The following is a 22,564-nucleotide window of genomic DNA, read 5'->3' as shown; positions in this document are numbered from 1 at the left end:
CCAACCAACAAGACAACAAGCACTAGCCAATCAGAGGCAATGGAAATAAAAACTGTCACCAAGGAAGGTCAGATGAGCTTTTTGGGAGCGTGTCTATTTTCAATGCAAATGTCCTTTATAGCAATGACCGTTTGTTACTGAGATAACATGCTGTCGGACAAATGGGCTTTTGGTCCAATGGGACATCTTTCGGACTATTAAGGTTTCGGAATAATGAGCCGTGGGAACAATAGGCAGTCCCCACCATCTGCTGGCTGTTACTATATATTCAAAGTAAAGATATTAGGCAGTATGGAAGTAATTATCAACAAACATTTGCCAAGAAAGTTAATGAGTGCCTTTTTCCAAAACTAATTAGTTACATACAAAATTGTCTTCTTAGCTTCAGATTGTATATGCTTGGCTCGAAAAATCTGCATATGCATTCAAACAAATAAATTAATATACACAAAAATGTACGCTCATACGACCCAAGTACTTCTTGACATTCCTGTTCTCTTAAACATACAAACCCCACCTTTACCCCTTACCTTACCTAAAACCCATTCCTAAAATATGCCTTTGAAGAAATGTGAACCAGCCAAAGTCCTCACTTCCTGAAAATGTCCTAATTTTTCTGCTAAAATACATGTTTTTTGGTTCTCACTATGAAGCAAGAATGACACACACACACACACACACACACACACGCACACACACACACACACACAGTCACTCAATTTAGTCTTTTCACAAATCAACTTTAGCCCATTTCCTTGTTCAAAACCAAGTCACGCTGTTTCTCTCAACCACATTAAGACATCTACTTCTCTAACTGTCTGTCTCTTTGACCGTCTCACAAATCACATTCTGATCAGTCGATCACTCATCTCTCTGCCTTGACAGACTGCTTCAGTGTGTGTGTTTGTGTGTGTGTGTGTGTGTTTGTAAGATAGGAAAGAGTGGGGACTTTGGCAGATATCTTTAACAAGTATACAAAACCATTGTTAAATGTCCTCTTTCTGAGTTTCTATCTGTCTATCTATCTATACAATAATATTACATATCTTTGAAATAGCAATAAATATACATAAAAATGGTTAAAAAAAAAAGTCCATCCAAATTTCCCTGAATTCACTTTTAATTACAACCACGAGGATACAAGATTCAAGTCAAGCTCTTCAACCCTCAAAAAAAAAAAATTAAAAAAAAAAAAATTAAAAATCCCCTAACATATCCAACAGGCTCCACACAGACTGTTCAGGCTGTTAATGAGCACAGGAGCGACTGCTATCAACACTTCCAGCTGCACTTTCTCGACTGTTGTCAACTTAAGAACTGAAAAAAAGCTTGGCATAGCTTTTTTTCCCTCTTTCAGAGTGTCAGTTTACCTCTGCTTAGGAGCCGCCGCTTATATTTGAGTGTGCAAAAATGTATAAATAAAGTCTGTTTGTTGATGCCACTGGTTAAATCCACTAGATGCTCAGAGGTCAATAAAAGTCAAGTGTTCAACTTGAACTTTGACAGCAGCAGCCATGAGGTACTTCACTGTCTTGCTCAGAGATACTTTAGAAATGATATTCACAGTTGTCCCCTGCTTGAAATGACAGTGTCTTTAAGCAATAGTCCTAACTAGCCCGTCACTAATTTCAACATGCCCACGCAAAAACAACTGCTGCTAAGACACAACGTTAAAAAACTCAACTCACCAATTAGCTGCCGGGGCCCAAGGGCACTTCCAGTAGATTTCTGTATCCTCGCCTCATTATTCTCCCTGTCCCTGTCTTCACTTACATTTTTTAGCAACTTCAGAGTTGGACAAACACCAAAGAAACTGCTTAAAAAGGAGCGCACGGCAGTCTTTTTCTCCCTGACCTCCAAGTGCAGTAAATGCTGAGTGAATTGAATATGAACCCTCTCTGATGTGGTGCCAGGGGTAAGGTTTCTCCAATGTGCAGTACAGTACGGCTAAGTACATTTCTGTACTGTAGCTAAATCGATACACGGAGGTACATCATCGGACCATTATGCTACTGTCTGCGCGGCTAACGGAGGCAGGGGGCGGAGGCATTTGCTGCCAGCGGGTCACCTTACGAAGCCGTTTTACAAGCGGAGAGGCTTGACCTTGCCCTGTTCAGTAGTGGAAATGTGGTGGTGATGCAACAGCAGAGAAAAGATCAGAGGCTGGGCTCTGTCTCACGGGCATCAGTACGAGAAGTGGATTACAAATCCCAAAAACCAAACAAAAATGTAAAATATAAGTTCTCAGGCTGTCTGTGGTGAAATAAAAGAATCATAATGAGACGTAGGTGAATGGAAAGCTTCACCTCGTGGCTGGATGGTAGAAGCAAGGCTGGTAATTATATAATAACTGGGTAATTTGGTACAAAGGTACAGTAGGAATCAATAGATTATGAGCCATAATCCACTTAGTCATTTACTTTAAAGCAATTAGGTGATGTCATCCATGGGGACGTAAAGGATACAAGAAATACCTCCGTCTCAGTGACATCAACAACAGAGCGTGATGACAGGATGAAAAATCTCTCTTGCTCTGCTGTTTTATTAGATCGGGACAATTTGAACATGTAACGAGGAAACAACGGGCAATGATAAAATTGATTTAGTGCCACTGTTAGTTTTTATGAGCACAAAAATGACGTGATATCAATGAACAGAAAGAGACGGACCGAAAAGCTAGAGGCAGGCAAAGATACATGGGGTGAGAGAACATTGAGTCTGTGTGAGTATGGCTTTGTGTGTGTGTGCGTGTGTGTGTGTATGTGTGTGTGTGGAACACTGACACAAAAAAAGCCATGTGTAAATCCATCGCTTGCTAATCGAAAACTCTCCTCTTGCGTTGAATCGGGCAGTTTTATGTTGTCACACTCTGTGTGTGTGCATATGTGAGTCAGTACTGCTGTACAGATACGCCATCTATATGCTGCAGTCCAATCCAGCGCTTTTAATTATGTGTGTGAGTGAATATGGGGAAAGGTAAATTGCTCTGTCAAGCTGGGAAATGGGGTTTTTGATGTTGGAGCTCTCATCACTTGGCATTTCTATTATTCAACAAGGAGAGAGAGGAATGGGCGGATGAAGAGGAGGAGGAGAGAAGAAGAAGAAGAGGACAAACAGGGTGAAGGCACACCTCATGGCTGAGAGTGATTATCACAGAGAGTATGTGTGTAACGGGCTTTTAAGTTATGTGGTGAGAAGAGTTTTATTGAGGCCTCACTGAGGACCAGAGCTCTACAGGCAAGAACTAAGCCGTTTGGTTCAAACAAGAAAAAACATTTCTGACAGACACACTGCACTGTGTGTAGCAACCCAGCACTAAACATCATTCTAACAATATTAGAAACTAGCTGAACATAGAACAACATTTAGCAGTCTTAGAGCCAGATAGTAACAGCCCTGACACAAAGTCTGTGTAAAGCCGGAAAGACATCACGTCTTGGGCGGCATGAGTGTGACATTTTGACTACTTGTTGTTGTTGGCGTCCCACTGCAGGAGATTTAAAAAGCAGATTCTAGCATAGTGGCTGATTCAAAAAGAAGAGTGGCAGTTGTAAATGTCTGAAAACTGGGAAAACAATGAGATTAGGGACACGTTACCCTCCAAGCAGAGGACAAGATCAGAAAACAGAGAAGATGAATGATTGTGATCAACATGTCATGCCTTTGTTATCGTTCAGAAGGTGCTGCCGACATGTATGTTACATGTCACGCTAGAGGCGGACGCTTGTGTGTTGAACGTCACGCCCGTCGTGTCTCTTCTGACTGTAGCATGCCATGATGCAGTGTGTAATCACACACTGGAGTGGAATGATGCTGCCGCCGTTTGGCTCTGTTTAAAAGGGCGGGGGGGTATAAACGGGGAACTTCGTTGCTGCCCTCTGGTGCAATCTCTGTGTAAAAGCAGCTATAGTTTAATATAAATTCACCTCAAATAGGGTTAGGTAATTTGAGGTCCAACTCTGCCCTGATATTCTCACTCTAACCCTAACCAATATCATTTGTTATTATTTAACCTAACCAGCCAAACCAATGAAAGCAACAAGTTCTACCCAATCAGAGGCAGAGTAGAGTACGTCTTCACCATACTAGAAAATAAAGCTGATACCCAGGAAGTATGATGACCCGTTTGGGGGAGTATGTCTCTATGAAGCAATAGGCCTACGTAGCAATGGCTTTTTGTTTCGAAATAACAAATAATGACTGTTATGGGCTTTTGGTCCAATGGGACATTTTTCAGACCATTGGGGTTTTGAAATAATGAGCTGCCAGAACAATGGGCAGTCCTCACCAACTGCTGGCTGTAACTATATATTCAAAGTAAAGATATTAGGCAGTATGGACGTAATTATTAACAAACTCTTGGCAAGAAAATCAGTAAGCTCATTTTCCAAAACTATTCTGCTGCCACGAAAACAACAAAATTGTCTTCTTAATTGCAGATACGTATATTCTGTACAGTACTCTGTTCCAAAAAATCTACACATGCATTCAAACAAAACAAACTTATAAACACAAAAATGTTCACCCATATACCCCAAGTACTTCTTGACTCTCTTACTCTTTCACACACAAACACACACAGAAAAATTCTTTCTTCTATCTTCCTGAGGACAATCATTGACATAATGCATTCCCTGGCCTCTTACCCTAACCTTAACCATAATCACAACTAAATGCTTAACCCCCAGGACTTAAATGTTTTTTAGATTGTAAACTTTGTTTGGATGTACATTCCTAAAAATGGAAAACAAAAACTTTTCTTGTGTTGTTAGCACTTGATTTAAGGATTTGCTAAATTGTGCCAACTTATTCCAATCTTAGAAAAAATGTTTTACATTTGCTGTCTTTTTAATTCCTTTCCACTCCATGTTAGAAGGCAATAACCCAAATTTGACAAACATTATCAGCTATATACAACAAGATAATCTTCATCAGCTCTTGCCTATCAATCATAAGTTTAGCATTAAGCTGGACTTAAGTTTTACTCACAACTTACTTAGACTAATGTTCCTTAAAATGTTTTAACTGATTGAAGATAGGGTTATAGCTATAGCACCATATTGTTTCTGCCAACGTTAAGGTACCATTACCTTTAAAAAACCTGAATAAAATGGACTTGTTCTTTGTTCTCAATAGACTGGATCCATGAATTGTAACTAAATGTCCATAGTCCAGGGAAAACTGCCACAGTTTTTCTTTTAGATAATTTTTTGGCTTGAAAAATGCAGGAGTTTATACACCCCAGGGCTTGGCCAGCGACCTTAAACCCTGATACATTATCTCGAGTCCAGACAGCCTCTGGCTAGGAAGACGCTCCTCATCAGCAGGCCAGGGAGGCCCTGCACACACTCTGGTCCCGAACTGTCTGGTACACAGGTTCACATTCTGCAGCAGAGGGAAGATCCTTATTCTTTTCTGTGCTGTCTGAAGCGGCTACTGGGAGAGCAGTTACTCCACAAACTCCCTCCATCTGAGAGAGACAGAAGTGAGGACCCCGAAGAATATTGAAAAGATGAGGCAGGAAGAGTCGGAGAAAGGAACAGACCATATCCTGTGAACCAATTATATTTCCCCACCTCTTCAGCTCTCTCCCACTCTTCTCCCTTTCCTTTTCTCTGACTGGACTGTGAATTTAGTCCATTCTGGAGCTGGGCCATTACTGATTTCAAAGAGATGGTGATCCCATCCCATCTTCATGGTTGGGCAATATATTAATATCATATTAATATCATATCAATATCATATTATGAGACTAGATATTGTCTTAGATTTTGGTTAACATTGCCTTTTCCTGGTTTTAAAGGCTACATTGCCATAAAATAATGTTATTTTCTGAACTTACCAGGCTGTTCTAGCTGTCTATTATTTGCCTTGACCTACTTAGTCATTACATCCACAATATGAATGAATGTTTATCAAAAAATATCATTGTGTAAATATTTTGTGAAAGCACCAATAGTCACATTATCACTACAATATTTTCGGATATCTATATCAAGATATTTGGTCAAAAATAGCATGATATTTGATTTTCTACATATCATCTAGCCCTATTGATCTACTCTGGAAATTAGTTTGACTGAATTTTGTAGAAAAAAAACGTACACAGACTTAAGATTGAATTTAAAACTCTTCCATTACAGAGAAGCAAAAATAAGTTATTACAGTTATCTTTAGTTATCATAAAGACATAAATCTTGCGGTGATCCCCTTTGCTATTGGAGATATTTACAGGAATAATTAACATGTAAAATAAATAGAAATTTAAAGAAATACACTTATTTATTTTCGAAGCGAGTTAAATGATTAATACCACTTGATCTGCAAGCAAGGGGAACAACGAACTTGCTTAGCTGAAAACCTCAAAGCAGGGGGAAACAGCAACCAGCATAAACTCCAGGAAGTCACAGCGCCTAGCCAAGAAATGGGTCTACCACACAACCCTTAAAATTGCCTTTTTTTTCATTTCTGTTTGTTTATTGACTAAATGTAAAAACTTAGAGGTGCTGGGAGGCAGATTTTTTAAGCTAGCCCCAACATCCAGTCTTTATGCTTGGTTAATACTGGCTGTAGCTCCATATTTTACGAACAGACATGACAATGGTATTGATCTTTTCACAAAACACAAAGCAAAAAAGGGAAGCTCATCTCCCAAAATATTAAACATATTCAACCCTTAAACTGAGCAATCTGTGTTCTGAGTCTGTTTACTCTTTATGTTTTAGAGGTCGGTTCCTCTCCAAGATCAGCCTGGTCCTACTCCCAGGCTGTCAAAGTATGCCCTTTTGGCAGTGTCAATAGAATGACAGTGGGAGGAAGATAAGAAGCATTGCGCTTTCAGCCAGCTACAGTATAACCCTATCTGTGACAATGTTGGACCTTAACAGCAACCGAAGAGTGCAGAATTCTGCTAAAGGTGGGTGGGAGGTGTATTGGTCCAACAAGCACAGGACTTTGACCCAGGAGACTGGTGTTTGTGTCCCATATAAAAGTAAAAGTCAGCAACAAGTTATTTTTCTCATATCCTCACTAATGACAACCCCAATCTTTTCTGAATCCTAACCAAACAGTTTTGTTACCTAACCCTAATCACCAACTCCATCTTTGAAAATAGTCCCATGTCTTCCTGCCGACCCCTTCTGTGTCAAGATAGAGCACAAATGGCTGCCCCTAGTGTCATTATAATGGCATCAGGGGATCTGCTCAAGCATCAAAATATGAGGAGTTGGGATGAGATCACCTTGCCAGGATGGAGCAGAAAAAGCGTCATGTACAGTACGCACTTCTTCACCTGTAACATCTGTGAAGCAGCCTATGACTGTATCACCTCATATCATCTCGCACAGGAAACATTGTAGTTTCTACGAGGTTTCTCCGCTGTCACCAGACCTCCTTACAGTTGCTGCACTAACATTCACAGACATGTAGTGGACATATCAGTGCTCATGAAAAATAAAACACTGGTATTAATAATTGAAAAAGACTTTCTAGTGGCAATAGCAGTTATCTTTAATGCAGATGACAGGAGTTAAAAGGGGAAATCTGTGAACACTCCCAGCATGAACTTTCGGCATTCTTCATTCTGCTGAGCAGCTGCTTAGTACTGCTGACTAACACATAGATACTTGTTGAGCAAAGGGCTAATGATGGGATCATCATCTAAAAATGATGTCATCGTTTAAGTGTTATCGTCTCTGTTGACAGCTAACAATTTTTTTGAAAGCATATATTACTCTGAAGTTTTTCCCAAAGCTTTGGCGAATACTCTCTTTACACTAACTGTTGAAATACTATTTTCGTAATAAATATATCTAATATTTCAGTCATGTTGGTAATGTAGAAAGTTTGTAATTTCAATGCTGCAGTTTATCCTCATTTTAATTTATGATGAATTTGAGAATTAAATCCCTTTCTGATTGAGTTTTTTCTCTGCCTGTATACTTGCATTTGTCTGTTGTTCAGTGTGTGTATTTAAAAAATCTGTGTCTATGTATTTGTGGACTCCCCCCTGCTTGAATATGTACTTATGGCTCTCCCTGTTCAGTAGTTACATTTCAGCCTCCTGGACTGCTATCTATTATGGAAGGGCCTTATTTCCCCTGTCACACCAACACCGATGCCGTCCATTTGTATCAATTACACTCCACTTCCTCTTTGCGCTTATTAAGACACGTGGAAGTCAATTATGTCTAATTGCTGGTAAATTACACAGCACTCACATGGCCGTTACTGTCCACATAGTGGGGAAGTCTTGTTGAAGGTTATCACATCACAGTCATTAACCGTTATGAGATAAGAGAGCGGTGCAGGTAAAGGAAGAGGGGGGAAAGTGGAGGAAACCACCATAGCTGGACTCTGCAAACGGCAGTATAAACTCTGATGTATGAAGTCATTTTATGATGATAACAACTACACGCCAGGACTGCAGGGTTAAATTATGCATATCACTGTAAAGATAACGTCAGTGTGTAAAATGACCACAACAACATCACAATGTTGGTCCACGAATGCAATGTGGGATGTTGATGATGTTCTTGGCAAAACCATGTTGCCAAGACTAAACCCTGTCCCAGGGACAACATAAAAAAAACAAAAGAAATATCATCCCGGGACACCTTAAGGATGGAGGATGCAGTAAACTCGATGTTGACGCGTGAGGGGACCCACCCTACTTTTTCTCTGATAATGCTCCATTGTGATCAACAAATTCATGTTGATATCAGCATGAGGAGAGTTAGTTAATGTTAGCTGCAACTAGTGGCTGGAAATAACAGATAGATAAGATTTTTGTGGGTATTTTTGCCTTTTTTGGATAGGACAGTGACAGCGTAAAAGGGGGAAAGAGAGGGGGCATGACATGCAGCAAAAAGCCAAGGCTGGACTCAAACCTGTGGCCACTGCAGCAAGGAGACAGTCCCTGTACATGGGTCACCTGCTTAACCAGGTGAGCCCCTGGGTAATACTCAGTTACATTACTGAATTACATGATGCAATATAGACGCTGCAATATAAAATAAGTAAGACAGATAATAATAATTATATATTATTTTGAGTACAAAGGCTTTTAAAGCAGTTAGGGTAATTAATTGTTGAATGATTTGAAAACAGTTTAGTCATTTTTTAGCCACCACAAAAGAGGAAAAAGGGAAACAAACGGGAAATAAATTATACCAAAAATTACATGAAAAATAAAAATACACACTGTGCTCAAAAGATATTTGTACTATTGTCTCATAACTGTCTGCAAACCACGCCTCTTTTGTGTAGTAGTTAATACTCACACAGAAGAGGTTCAAAACAGGTTGATGAAGCAACACAGCTAATAAGCTCTGATTCCTCCCTCCGTTTTGACCTCTCCGTCACTCCATGGTCAGGTGAACAGGTCTTAACATAAAAAAACGTAATTCTCAAAAACAAAAAACAAAACAAACTTCAACAGTCATTTGGTTGTTCTTGTGAAACTTGATTTAAAAAAAAAAAAATCATAGTTTTTAATGATAATCTTTTGTGCACCTATTAAAATGCAGAAATCATATGGTGAGAGGGTGGTATGGGGCTTTATCCTATATACGTATGACACATTTTAATATTCATGATATTAATTAGCACTTATGACTCTGTGTATGTGCAATACTGCTTAAAATGCAAATGTGCTCATGGCCTATATGCGGCACTGCACTGTATGTATGTAATTAGCTTGATTGCTCATTTCCCCCTGTGTATGTTTTTAATACATCTTTCCTCATGAAGTCTTTATGGTGCTATTCCATTGTCTTTATGTTCTTTCTTCTTCTGCTCTCCCTTTCTAATCTCCACTCTATCTATTGTAAGCACAGTGAGAAGCTGTGTGTGCAAAGACTCAGCAAGTAATACATTTATTACATATATTTATGTAAATGTGCATGACATTGTATGAACCCATCAGAGCGTGAAGCAGTGTGTGTACTTCACTGCAAATATACACTTAAAAACACACACAAACTGAGCTCGGATTGCATGTACTTGTGTGCCATAGACTGTAACTGGATCCATCCCCAAAATCACCAGACAGATAAATGACTATTGATACCTAGTTATCATTTTCCTCAGGGTTGTCAACAGCAAATGTAGGCTCTTTTATGGTCTGCACTGCAACCTTGCCTGACTGTAGATCATTAGGCTATATATTTTTGTGTAATTCTCATACCTGTTTATCGGTGAGAGCGTACAAGTACTGATGGTCTGGGCTGAAGAGCAGATCTCTCAGGATGGGGCTCCCGTCACTCACAACCACATTCTCGTACATCAAGGCAGGCTGGATAATGGAGTTCACCAGAATCTGGAAGAGTACAAAAGAAATGGAAAAGTTGTAAATAACATCAGTTTCTTCAATCATTGATTAACAACTGTGTAAATTATCAGAAAGGACGTAGTGTGGCAAAATACAATATTCTTAACTTTTGACACAAAAAAATTGTCTTTTGTCTTTGTTACACCTCTGATAAGGTGTATCGGTGCATTCTGGTTTCCGTTTGTAGTCCGTTTGTAGTCCAATTAATATTGACTAATTCAGTTTGAGTTGCAAATTAACAGTATGCGTCAAGAAAAGAAGAAGCAGGAGGCTGGCTGAAATGCAATCTTGGAACCCATCGGCTATCATCTGACAAAATATTAGCTTTTATTAGCTTTTTGAAATGATTCTTTGACCAAGTCTTGACTCAGGTATCTGCTAGCTATCCAAGAACTCTCGAAATATTGGCCATAGCACCCAGAGGTGTATCATCATCAGATTGACAGCTGATGGGGCTCAATAAATACTCAAAACTCAACCCTACATTGGCAGGCTCCACACTGCCTGTCCTGTATATAGAAGCTACACCATTACTTGGTGAAGCAAGTCTTAATATTTTCATATACACTTCTTTTTTGTTGTCCTCAGACATCAATTGCTTGGTTTAAGCACAATAAATTCTTCCTGAAGCATTAAAATTTTGTTTGACTCATTCTACCTTTCCTGAAAAGTCTCTCTTTAATGTATAGCAGTTATATTCATAACAAAAGCAGCAAATTCCCATTTCATCGAGTTCAACACTTCAAAGTTTACTTAAAATATCACAGTAAGCTGAAAAACAGCCACTGAAGTGACAGATGAAATTTTCAGCACTTTCATTTGATTCTCAAACTCAAACTCATACCAGCTGGTTATGATGCCACAGTGTAGAGGGTGAAACTTCAGTACTTGACTAAATTATGGCTCTTTTGTTGCTGCTTACAGTGTTAAGTCTACTGGCAAAATTACAGAGTCATGAGAGTCTGCCCCTTTGTACCAGCAAGTAAATCTCTGTCTCCTTCGCTCTGTTACTTTCTTGTCTGGATCTTTCTCTTTCTAATTTCCCGACCTTGATCTGCTCATCCATCACCTGACAGCAGTTTGGACTGCAACAACTTTTCTGTTTTTCTGTCGCTTAGACTCACTCTGTCATCTCTCTTTTTTTTCCTCCTCAATCTCAGCAGTCTCTGTGGTTATTATCCACCAAATCACTACCAGAGTTTCCTTAATCTTATTTTTTTCCGAACAGAAGGTTCATTAACAGACAGTCTGTCATCACTGTATGTGCTTTTGTTGGTTAAGAGGAGGAAGCGGCTTTGTTTAAAAGTCAAGAGCTTTGACAAATCAGCTTTGAGGGGCTGAGGAGGACACAGTGGGACATCGAGAGTCTAAACTGTAGATTTTTACACGAAAAGGTCAAACGTGTTCTATTGTAGAGCAGAAACAGAGAAGCAAGGAAAAGATTTTGTTGGAAAACCTGATATAGGGCAAATGCTGTTTACATATCTCCAAATATTTCTCCACAAAAGTTGCAAATTAGTGAACTTTTCCTGACTACCAAAATAAGTGTTTGTGTGTGTGGAAGAGGTGTATCCGAGTTGTTCTAGTCCAAAGGTCATTTGTTTAGCAGTCCCTTATGTGGCTCCCACATGAACACAATAACACTGAAACTTTTATTGATGTGAAAATGACCTTTTGTCACCTTGTATTTTAGGCTCTGATGATTTTTTCTCTCTCTCTGTCTTTCTGTGAACAACAATACAGGCGAGCACACACTCTCTCTCTCTCTCACACACACACACAAAGTAAAACACACTTTATTTGTCCATTCTAAAACAGCTACATGCCCTGGGTCGCCAGATCACTTGTGACAGTGAGTGAAAGACCGTGGCGGAGCGAGGGAGGAAAAGGAGCAGGGAGCATGCTCTGGCCTACAGCTCGGGGCAGAGGGCAGTTGGAGTGGGATTCAGGTCAGCTGGCACAGAGGGGGCTGCAGACCGGAGCAGGTGACTGTAGAGTCTCATCTAGTCTACTAGCCTGCAGCTTTCTGCACTCCTTCTGTGACCTCTGGAAGTTAAGAGTGTCCAAGCGCAGACTTCTCACTGAGAAAGTGGCCAGACTTAAAGTCCTACTCAAGTGTACTCTGGCATTTTTATAATGTTTCATATTTTTCATTGTCATTTCCTGACAATGTTAATAAGCCACACTATTCACTGAAGAGTTTTGGACAAATAACTTAATTTTGTGCTCATAGTTTATAAAAGAAGGACTTTGCTAAAACTTGAAAATGACTTATGATCATAGAGGCTGCAGGTCGTACATCATCTTCATAGCCATAGACAAATTATGTGACAATATGCAAAAGGCTCCCGCCACCTCTTCTGGATAGGAGGAAGACACACAGACTTTGTTGTGGTTTTGCCTCTTTTTTTCTCTTGCTGTTTTGCATCTTTTTGTAGTTTTGGGGCATGGTTTTGTGATGTTGTGTCTCTTTGTAGTAGCTATGCGTCTCTTTGAGGTAATGTTATAGGGCTGCCCTTTAAAAAATCAGAGACTCGAAGCATCAGTCAGAGACCCTTAGTCGACTTGGATTGCTTCAAGATGAGCAGTCATTTTTTTTCCATGCACTGCACTTCTGGGGACATTTCGGTCTCCAGATTTTGCCGCAGAGTGATTGCTCTTGACTTTCACGCTACTCTTTGCATCTGTGAACATGCAGGCAGCAGCACGGAGGAAGAGAGAGACTGCACTGTGAGGTGAAGAAGTGGTGAATTTACAGTTCATGGCAAGGTAATAGGATAACGTCTGGCTTTTGTTGATATCTATATTGGCAAAAATGTTTTTCGCACTTTTGCAAGTGTGAAACTTTTTTATCTATCGTTAGCACCATAAGCTTAATTAGTGGAGCCCATTCAAACTTTAAAACTTTGTGTGGAAAACAAATCAAATCATTGAATATTTGTATTGAAGAGCCAAATTTGATTTTACTGGGATATTTTTGAGTCTGGTACAGCCATATAATTTTGTCTTTTTCAGTAGTCATTTTTTCTCTCTTTGAAATTATTTCATATGTCTTTGCAATTTCTTTGTTTCTCTTTATGGTCTTTTTGTCTCTTTTTGGGGCAATTTTGTGACTTTTTGTTCATTTTCTATCTTGTGTTACTTTGCAGTTCCTTTGTAACTCTTTGTTGTCACTGTCAGTCTCTTCCTGTTTGGTGTGTGCTAATTTGAGTAAAACACTGGAGGCGAAGGCCACAGAAAGGAATGGCCCGCTCTTCTCTTCCTCTGAGAGGCTAATACTTAATGCCTTTCTTGGTTGGTAAGGGTGAGAATGTCAGGTAAGCCAATCAGAGGCAGAGTAAGGTGCAGCATTCCTTTATTATCACAAATTTGCCACCTTCAGTGTCTCCAAAAGTGCAAGTCATTGACTCTAGTATAATTGGGCTTCCAACCAGTTTGGTCTTTGGTGTCCTTGTTTTCAGGTGAAGGAGGTGGAGAAAAATCCTCCTCTTCATAAATGATGTGTGCTATCCAAGCTAACATCCATGCTTTTGCTTACCTGGCTAACAATCTTGATCTTGAGACATACGCTAGAACAGCAATCTGACTGACATGGTATGTAGACGGATTATGTCCAAATATTAACCACATCCCCACTGTCTGTTTGAGAAAGAACATTAACCAAAGAGCATTATGTTTCACTGTCTGGAGTTGGCTTTAAGGGTTAGATATTTCAATCAATACTTCAATTATCCACTTTTCATGCGGAAAACTTTCATAGTGTCATGTAATAAGAAATAAATGTCATCTGTTTACCTAGCTGAAACCCCCTGCAGGAAGCAGGCTCATATATTCCACTTCTTCTCTTTGTGTAGTTTGTGCTCACTAAATTCAAAGCCATAAAAGTGAGGGAAAAAAGGCAACACTGGGGCATCTGGAACTTTTTTATGTTTCCATTTGTCCAGTTTCACAATTTCTGGAACTTATTAGCAGAGAGCTCAGGCTATAAGATGAAAGAGACTCCTGCTCCTAAAGCACTGTCTACCTGTTTTAAAAGGCTCTTATTAAATATGCTTTTATAACTGCTCCAAGGGTGATTATTAGCCCCCAAAAAAACAAAAAAAAACAGAAAGGATCCCACTTTGATGTTACTGACAGCTTATGAGTCATTAAAACAGACTGTTTTTTTTCTTACTGATTAGTTTACCTCTTTAGAGCTTGACAATCATACATATTTTTGTCTTGCTCAGCAGGGCCACTCTATGATGAGAACATTAATTGCTGCTATTATGCATTCAAATGATCCACCAATCAATTAGTTTAAAAACACAATGTTTATTTGTGATATATGCCAACTAAAATGACATATCAATTCAGTTACTTCTTCAGGAGAGAGCAGGGACGCTCCATTTATATTCCAGGGTGCTCTTTCTAGGGTGATGTGCATTGAGGAAGCTGGAACAGGTTGCGTGTCTTGCTTAAGGACAGTGCAATAAGACATGCATCATGTCCTCGACCTTTCAGTTGAAGTACGGCCTCTCTAGGCCACCTTCGCTTACGCAACTTTGGCAACAACACCTTGAGAAAGTTGGGATCAGGATGGTTAAAGGTGACTTCTTGATGAGTTTGCAGCTTACACTTCAACTTTGGAGTCTTTTTCCCGCTTTTTTACCATCCTGTGTGTTCCTCCCCATCGGACCTCTCTGTCGCCTCTATCCTCCTGGGATTAGGCTCATTACCAAACCAACGCTGATATTATCAAGGACACTGTAACCCTCACACACACACACACACACGGAGGTCCACAGGTAGACAAAAAAATGCATGTATACCAAAGTACACACATTCACACTAACAAACCCATGAGCCAACAAGTCCTTCAGAGAAAATACATTGTTTGTCATTGCTTTGGAAAAACGACCTGATTACAGTGTCAAGCTACTTCTACCTTTGCTCCGCACAGACAAAAGCCATTAACCACACTAGAGAGACTTCTAGTGGTCTTTTTAGGGCTTTTAAACAAACAATCTTTGTCAGTTTTCTTGTGTAAATTCTATTTCCACTGGCTAATTGTCAGAGTTGTTTGCCAAGGAGGCTGTTTTCAGGAACACAACAGAATACAAAAGGAGTCAACAGGAAAAGAGCAGTTCATATCACAGATAGAAATTGTTATTTTGAAACCATTAAACTGCCTTATATTTACAACACATGAATAGTTATTTTTAAAAATGTATATGACACCTGTTATAACAATGTTTTGCTTTTTCCCTCAATAATGTCTGTTTTTACCAAGATAGAAACTAGGTTTGGATGATGTAATGGTAACAAGGAAGACCAGGGTATTTAGAAATCCTGGTGGTATGATTCCCAATAGCATCAAAAATTCATACTGTAGTGTCAGAGACCCTCAAACAATACTGAATCAAACCAGTGCATATGGGCGCTTAACCCTTTGAAACCTGAGCAGTTAGCTTTATTTCTTTCAAAAGCACTGCATAACCTCACCCTTGTGCACTTGACATTGAAACAGGAATCTGTTCCTGTTTAAATCTGCAAACATTTGAATGCTAAACTTGCAGACTATTTTACCAGTGACTTGGTATTTCTTCTTTTCTTATTGAACTGTTGCTCAGAGGGATCTTTGTCTCTTTCAGATCTTTCAGTTGTCAGTCTGGTGGAACTATTATAAGTTTTGTTCCCCAGGTACAAAACAAATCCTTCATACAAACTGTCTATTTGTAAAGAGAACTTTCTTCAGCCTAAAAGCAGGAAAGACCATTCAAAAATATGAAGCAATCGAAATGTACCAAATCAATGTTTGTGGCAAACTGAACACTGTCCAATCTACAGATCAGGTTACCAATCAAGATGAACACAACAGCACTGTGTATCGCCTTTAACATTACGTTATCATCAAACATCAACTGATGAAATATCATAATTAATTGGACTTGGCTGAATATCTCTTCCTGCTCTTCGTCTTAGTTTTTAGACCTGGCATGCAGTGTCACTGTCAAGGTTAAAAGGAGTAATAAGGTTTGCCACCTTGGCTTGAACTACCTGGCTGCCATGTCCAACATGATTGATTGATGCCTTTATTATTCATGTTGCCATTCTGTGACAATGTGCTCAGTTGACAGTTGGAATCAGTACTTGGTACCTTTAAGGTATTGACCGAAATAACTCTGCACCAAGTGGTATCAAAACCTCTCCAGTCAAACAATACCTGCATTTGATTCTTTCTGGGATCTGTTCTGTCACTCCGCTGGACCAGCAGACTCTGTCTTACAGCACTTCTCGCACCACAATCCATCCTCCCAGTGATCGCTCAGTACAACATCTGACCGGATAGCAGGAGCTACAAAGCTGCTGCAGCAGCTAATATCCAACAGCAGGCCAACAAAGTCACACTGACACTGAAATGACTCTGTTGTTAAGCTACATGATAAACAACCTTAGGATGCTAAAAGTTAGTTGTGTCGGTGTGTGTGTGTGTGTGTCAGGGCAGACTTTCACAACTTTATATCAATGTCTAACAACGTTAGTGGCCAGTTAGGTTGTTAAAAGAGGTCGTAACACACACTCTCTCTCTCTATCTGTCCATCTCTCAAGTGATTGAAGCAAATAAAAGTCCAATTATTTGAAGTTTAATGGAATAAATGCAACTCCATTCACATTATGTGTATGGAATAAAGTATTCTACTGGAATTGGTAATGCTTCAAAGGTACTATCAGAACTGGTATCATCATTTTTTAAACGTTTCCCAACCCTAACCACCAGTGTATTAAGGTCTTAGTTAGCCCAGATCTCCCTTCTGGGCTAACTCACTTGACACTGGCACATTTTGGAACGCACGGTTATTTTGTAGCTCACTGGGAGATCCACTCACAGACTGAATCTGGTTTGGGATGAAAGCGAAAGCTGATAATGACGGTGGAGACAGATGAGGAGGGATGTAGGTGGGAGGTGTGGTGGAAGAGAGAGAAGGATGCTTGGTGTGTGTGCACGGGAGTGTGTAGAGGAGGACGAGGTAATAAAAGTGAACAAAGGGGAGTAATGAGGTTTGGCTGGAGTGGAGCAGTGATTAATACCATGCTGGGTTCAACCACCGGTCACACCTTTAGGTCAGGTGGACGGGGAAACACAAGCACATGCTATCAATTCTTCTTCAAAAACTGTCCTTGATTCTTTTTTCTTTCTTTTTTTACCTGGTGGCTTCGTTTGACTTCCTTTCTCCTATTTGTCTCTCCCTTTGGCATGTATTTATGGGATGCCACATGATGCAATGTTTTTTTTGTCCATTCTACAATTTTGTACTTATACTTTATTCCAGCTATCTTTCAATTGCCTCATCTACAAACTTCGTTTTATCCCCAATATCTTCACCCTGTTTCCCTTTCTTTCCTTTCCTTCAAGATTCCTTTCTGTCCTCATTTCTTCTCTTCTCTGCTTCAAGACTCCCCCTTGTCCCTTTCTTCCCCTCACAGACACAGACCTCTTTCTCTCACTGTGTGTGAGCGTCTGCACCCGTATGTGTGTCCAGACACAGCAGTGCCCTGTCCAACCTCAGCTGTTAAACATCTAGTTAATTACACGGTTGGACAAAGGGAGGGAAGATGAAGAGAAGGAGGGAAGGATGCGGTGAGGACAGAAAAAAGAGGGAAAGATAGGAGCAGCTTGTTAACCTTGTTAGCATTTCTCACTGAAACCAATGTTACAAATGTCCGGTGAGGACAAGGAATGAACCAGTGTCCTAAATGTTCAAGTGGCTCTTTGATGATGGAGGGAACAGAGGGAGGGGAAAAGGCATTTCCTTAATGAAATCTACCGTGGTGTGTGTGTGTGTGCATGTGTGTGTGTGAATGTGTGTGTTAACGGCTCCTCATTGTATTCATGATCCCTAATGAAATTGATTTTGGTCTCATCTGTTGAAAGGAGGGTCTGTGCGTGCACGCAAACAGTCAGTAAAAAAGGGCTGAGTAAATATTTAATTATAATAAAAATTGCTTTAAAAATACAGCAAATTCTAACAGTAATCTACAAGATATTTGTTGTATCAAAATAAAATAAAACACTGTAAATCCTAATGCATAATTTTTGGGATTGACACTAAATTATTGGCAGGATGCTGGCAACAGAAATCCATACTGTAACAAATTGATGCAAAAAATAAGGCCAAATTTCAGCAGAATTGTACAGTTTTGTTTTGGGGGGAGTTTGTTGTTTTTTTTTTTTTTTTTTAAATAAACACTTTAAACATTGATGCTTTTTGGAGCCAAAATTACTGCTATAAAAATACAGCCAAATTTGACAGTTATGTACTCTTTTTTTTTTCAAAATACAGTAAAACACTGTAAACATTGACACTTTTAGGAGCCAATATTAGACTTTACAACACAAATTTTACACCAGAATACTGGAATAAATCTAACGTTAATATACTTTTGAAGAAATTTATAGTAGTTAATATGGTATAGTGACACTATAAAATAATGGTAGGATAATGCAACTACACCTGCCAGTAGTTTACTGTAATTTTACAGGAAAATTTGTCACTGTGTAGCTGTCACATTCAAAGAGATGATGTGAGAGGAAAAGAAAGAAAGAGAGAGAGAGAGAGAGAGAGAGAGAGAGAGAGAGAGAGAGAGAGAGACTGAACGGTGTCAATGTGAGCTGGTCGGATGGGATTTATAAGGTAGTCATGTCAGTGAATGTGTATGTGAGTGTGTGTGTCTGACCCTGACTGGAGGGCATCCAAAGTATCACAGCACACCTGCTGACTATACAGTCTACAGCTCTCACACACACACACACACACACAGCTTGGTAGAGCCACATCAGCGAGACAGGTTACTCTGAGTGAAATTAATCATCGTTCTTTTGTCGCACCGCTGCTCTCACAACAGGAGGCCGGCCCCAGGTGACACACACATATGCACACACGCGCGCACACACACACACACACACACAAAGAGTGACAGGCAGACAGCTGGCCGGTGACAGCATGCCACTATGTAGCTGTTTTCGTAACAGCTAACAGTAGTTGGCTCTGGTTAAAAGAGAACAACAGAGCCAAAATGAGGTAAAGTAAAAGTACAGTGCAGTACACACTGAGAGTCAGAGGGTGGGAGACACTTTTTTGAAAACATCCATATGACCAACAGCAGTGTTTCAATGCTGCTGAATCATGCTGAACATGTAATGAAGTGGAGCTTCTTTGCTCAGAGATTGCACTGTGATTGGATCAAATTGATCACATGTGGCTATCAGCTGTCGGACAGGAACGCTTTGTGGTTGATTAGACTTCCTGAAACACAAAGAATTGAAACTTTTGTTGCTACTGCATTAGCACTACAGACACATAAAAGAAGGTTTGTGGCTGTTGCTTTCCCGCTTTGGAATAGTTCCCCAAAATTTTACAGAGATGTCAAATTGGTGCACATTTTTTTTAAAAAGCATCCTTATGTTCAAATGTTTTCTTTGGCATTGTCATGGTCTTTTAATTCAGAATTTGTGCAGTATGTGTCCAAGTTTTCTCCAAAACTTTCTCTTTCTTTACACCTATCTATAAATCTGGAGTGTTTAAATGTGGTATGAAAATAGTCATTACCTACTTGCTACTTAAATAAGACAAGTCCAATTTATTTTAACTCCCAAGCATGCGACAGACATCGTTATGACAAAAGAAAGACGCTGAACTTTTACGTCGGACAGATATTACATTTTGTTTGGAATAAAAATCAGGCTGACAATCTGTTATATGTCTAATAACATGAGAATATCATGTTGTGTGGGCGTTAACATTGTGAGGTTTCGCAGACATTGGATTTGGTTTCAGTATACCTCACAAGTAAATTTCATTATTCTACATCAAGTTGACGTTGGCAAGAGACGTTTGGAAGAAGTTACTTTTTGGTTGCTTAAAGGGAAAGTTTTTTCAAACGTTTTTCAATTTTTTTTGTATACAACTTATTCCTATGGTGGCAAGACAGTTTAAAAATATTTGCAAACATGAAGTTTCTCTCAAATCCAACAAAATAGAATGCTAAAACTCAAATTTGTGATGTACGGGGTATACAGTCAGTAAATTAGGAAAGATGTTCTAGACAACACTGAGAGCACCAAGGGGAATGTGAATATTTGTGTGTACTTTCTGTTTCAGTAATGAAAATACTAAACAACAAAACTCATTTGGGTATATGTGACCTGCCACAAGAAAACCAGCAACATGTCGGCCTGGCAAAAGTCGTGTAAACAAAGAAAAATGTATTTATTTTTTTAAAATGACTGATTTTCGTTTTTTTGCAGAATATGCAAGTTGAAATCACAAAGAAGCCATTCCACGCTGTAAATAACAGTACTGGGGGCCTTAATACCATAAACTTTGTATTTGATGTTGGGTTGTTTTAGAGGAAAAGTCAGTCCTAGTTGGGGATGTGGTGATACCGCAGTAAATAAGCATATGGCTGTTCACATACGTTTGTTCCTTTTTTCGGCCAATCAGCTGCACATTAAAGAGAAACCACATAGCTACTTAAGCAGCTGCTCCTGCATTTAAAGTAGGCTAGCAACTGTTACTGCTACCTCTGGAAACTGTGTGTGTTTTCATGATTGAATGAAGAAGGGGCAGGAAAAATGAATTCCAGAAGAACTAAATTGGGCCTGTTACAGCACAAATCTTTGGCAGTACTTCTTCAAGAAGCCAGATGCTTCTGGTCATGCTGACACCGATCTCACTTCTGATTCTGAACCCGAACTAGAAGATAAAACTGACGAAACTGACAACAGCAAAATGCTACGGAAGAAGAAAGGAGAGTTCTCTCCTTGGGATACAGTCGTGTAGCCGCAAACTTCTCCAGAGCTTATGTACATCATACGGATGGATTCTTTAGCGGCCAAAAGAAAGTGGCAGGATATGAGAATAATTGGACACCTTGAGGTGAACAGGCGTACAGTAGTTACTTCTGAGATGATTACATCCACCAAGAAGCCTGCAACAAAAAGAAAGCAACCCCAAACTTGTTATCTTATGGGGGCAAAGAAGTCTGCAGAAATACTTTTCATTTTCTTATGGGGTGAGTTTTCATTAACGTCCAAGTTATCTATGTTACGTTTGTGTTCATTTGAAGTCACATACAGGGATTACAAACTGTTTTTCATGCTAGAAGCTATCTTTTAATGATCCACTTCTTCAAATATTTTCATATTTCCATGTGGTAGATATCGTTGGAAAGCTTAGAAACTACACTTTCAGAATCTGTAAATAACTCAAAATGCCCATCGGGTGACTTGTTCCTGGTTTTTCCATAGCTGGACACACACACACACACACACACACACACACACACACACACACACACACACATATATATATATATATTAACAACACTGTGGTGGCTCACAAAATCAGGCTCCTATTCATTGTCTGTGGAGCAGCTCCAGATATTATACTTAATGACATCACAAGTTTGAGACTTCACTTCTCTGGTTTCTGGTAGTTCATGTTTATAAATACTGATTCAACTTTTCTAGGGATATGGAATTAACATGTTGGTATTCTTAACTAAGATGATGTTCCACTTTAACAGCACAACTTCAAAACAACAAAATAGCAACGTCATCTGTCATCAGTATTCTATGTCAAATTGATGTTGGCATCAAAGATTGTCCTGACATTGACATTTCAATTTTGGTCAACTGACGTCACAACCTAAATTCAATCCAATATCAATGTACAGTATAACAAAGTTGTTGAAAAGCCAGGTTTGGGGTCTTGATTTTTTAGTTTTTGCCATGACTTCAGTGTCCTCTCTAATTGTTGATCTCAGAGCAATTGCTGAAAATGTGATGATATCTTTCTAACAAAGTCAAACAAGGCAAGGAATGAGCATTCCACTGACCAGATGCCCAAAACAACTGCTTTGCCATATTATCTACATCACTTAATTAAAATACAACTATGGTAAGTACACTAGGTCATAGCTGAACTAAGAATCTGGTGTATAAATTGTGATTGCTGTATACATGAGACAGTTTGGGTAATCTTTCCACTCACCTTTGTGTTTTCAAACCTGATGATGATTATATGACTGAATTCATTTTTGGCGACATTGCCACCTTCTCTTAGCTAACTTGTAATAACTTAGTGGGTAAAAAGTTGTTATAAGCCATAAAAATAATGTCCAAACCCCCAAAAAGTAAGATCCAAGTTGTAAAAGAAAACAGATTTTCACTGTAAGTGAATCATACAACAG

The 22,564-nt window shown here is 39.3% G+C and overlaps 1 protein-coding gene across 1 annotated transcript in view; it reads right to left on the bottom strand.

Moving 5' to 3' along the window:
- The window catches only part of LOC121946885 (plexin-A1-like), a 321,677-nt gene that overhangs the window by 153,653 nt on the left and 145,460 nt on the right, over nucleotides 1–22,564 (bottom strand). The window contains exon 4 of the mRNA XM_042491694.1: nucleotides 10,187–10,318. Within this exon, the coding sequence (XP_042347628.1) occupies nucleotides 10,187–10,318 (132 nt within the window). The remainder of the gene's footprint in view (nucleotides 1–10,186; nucleotides 10,319–22,564) is intronic.

Source organism: Plectropomus leopardus, chromosome 8, assembly GCF_008729295.1.
Source record: "Plectropomus leopardus isolate mb chromosome 8, YSFRI_Pleo_2.0, whole genome shotgun sequence".
Taxonomy (NCBI): domain Eukaryota; kingdom Metazoa; phylum Chordata; class Actinopteri; order Perciformes; family Serranidae; genus Plectropomus; species Plectropomus leopardus.
The sequence above is the reverse complement of the archived record's forward strand: the minus strand, read 5'-3'. Positions and strand labels throughout refer to the sequence as shown.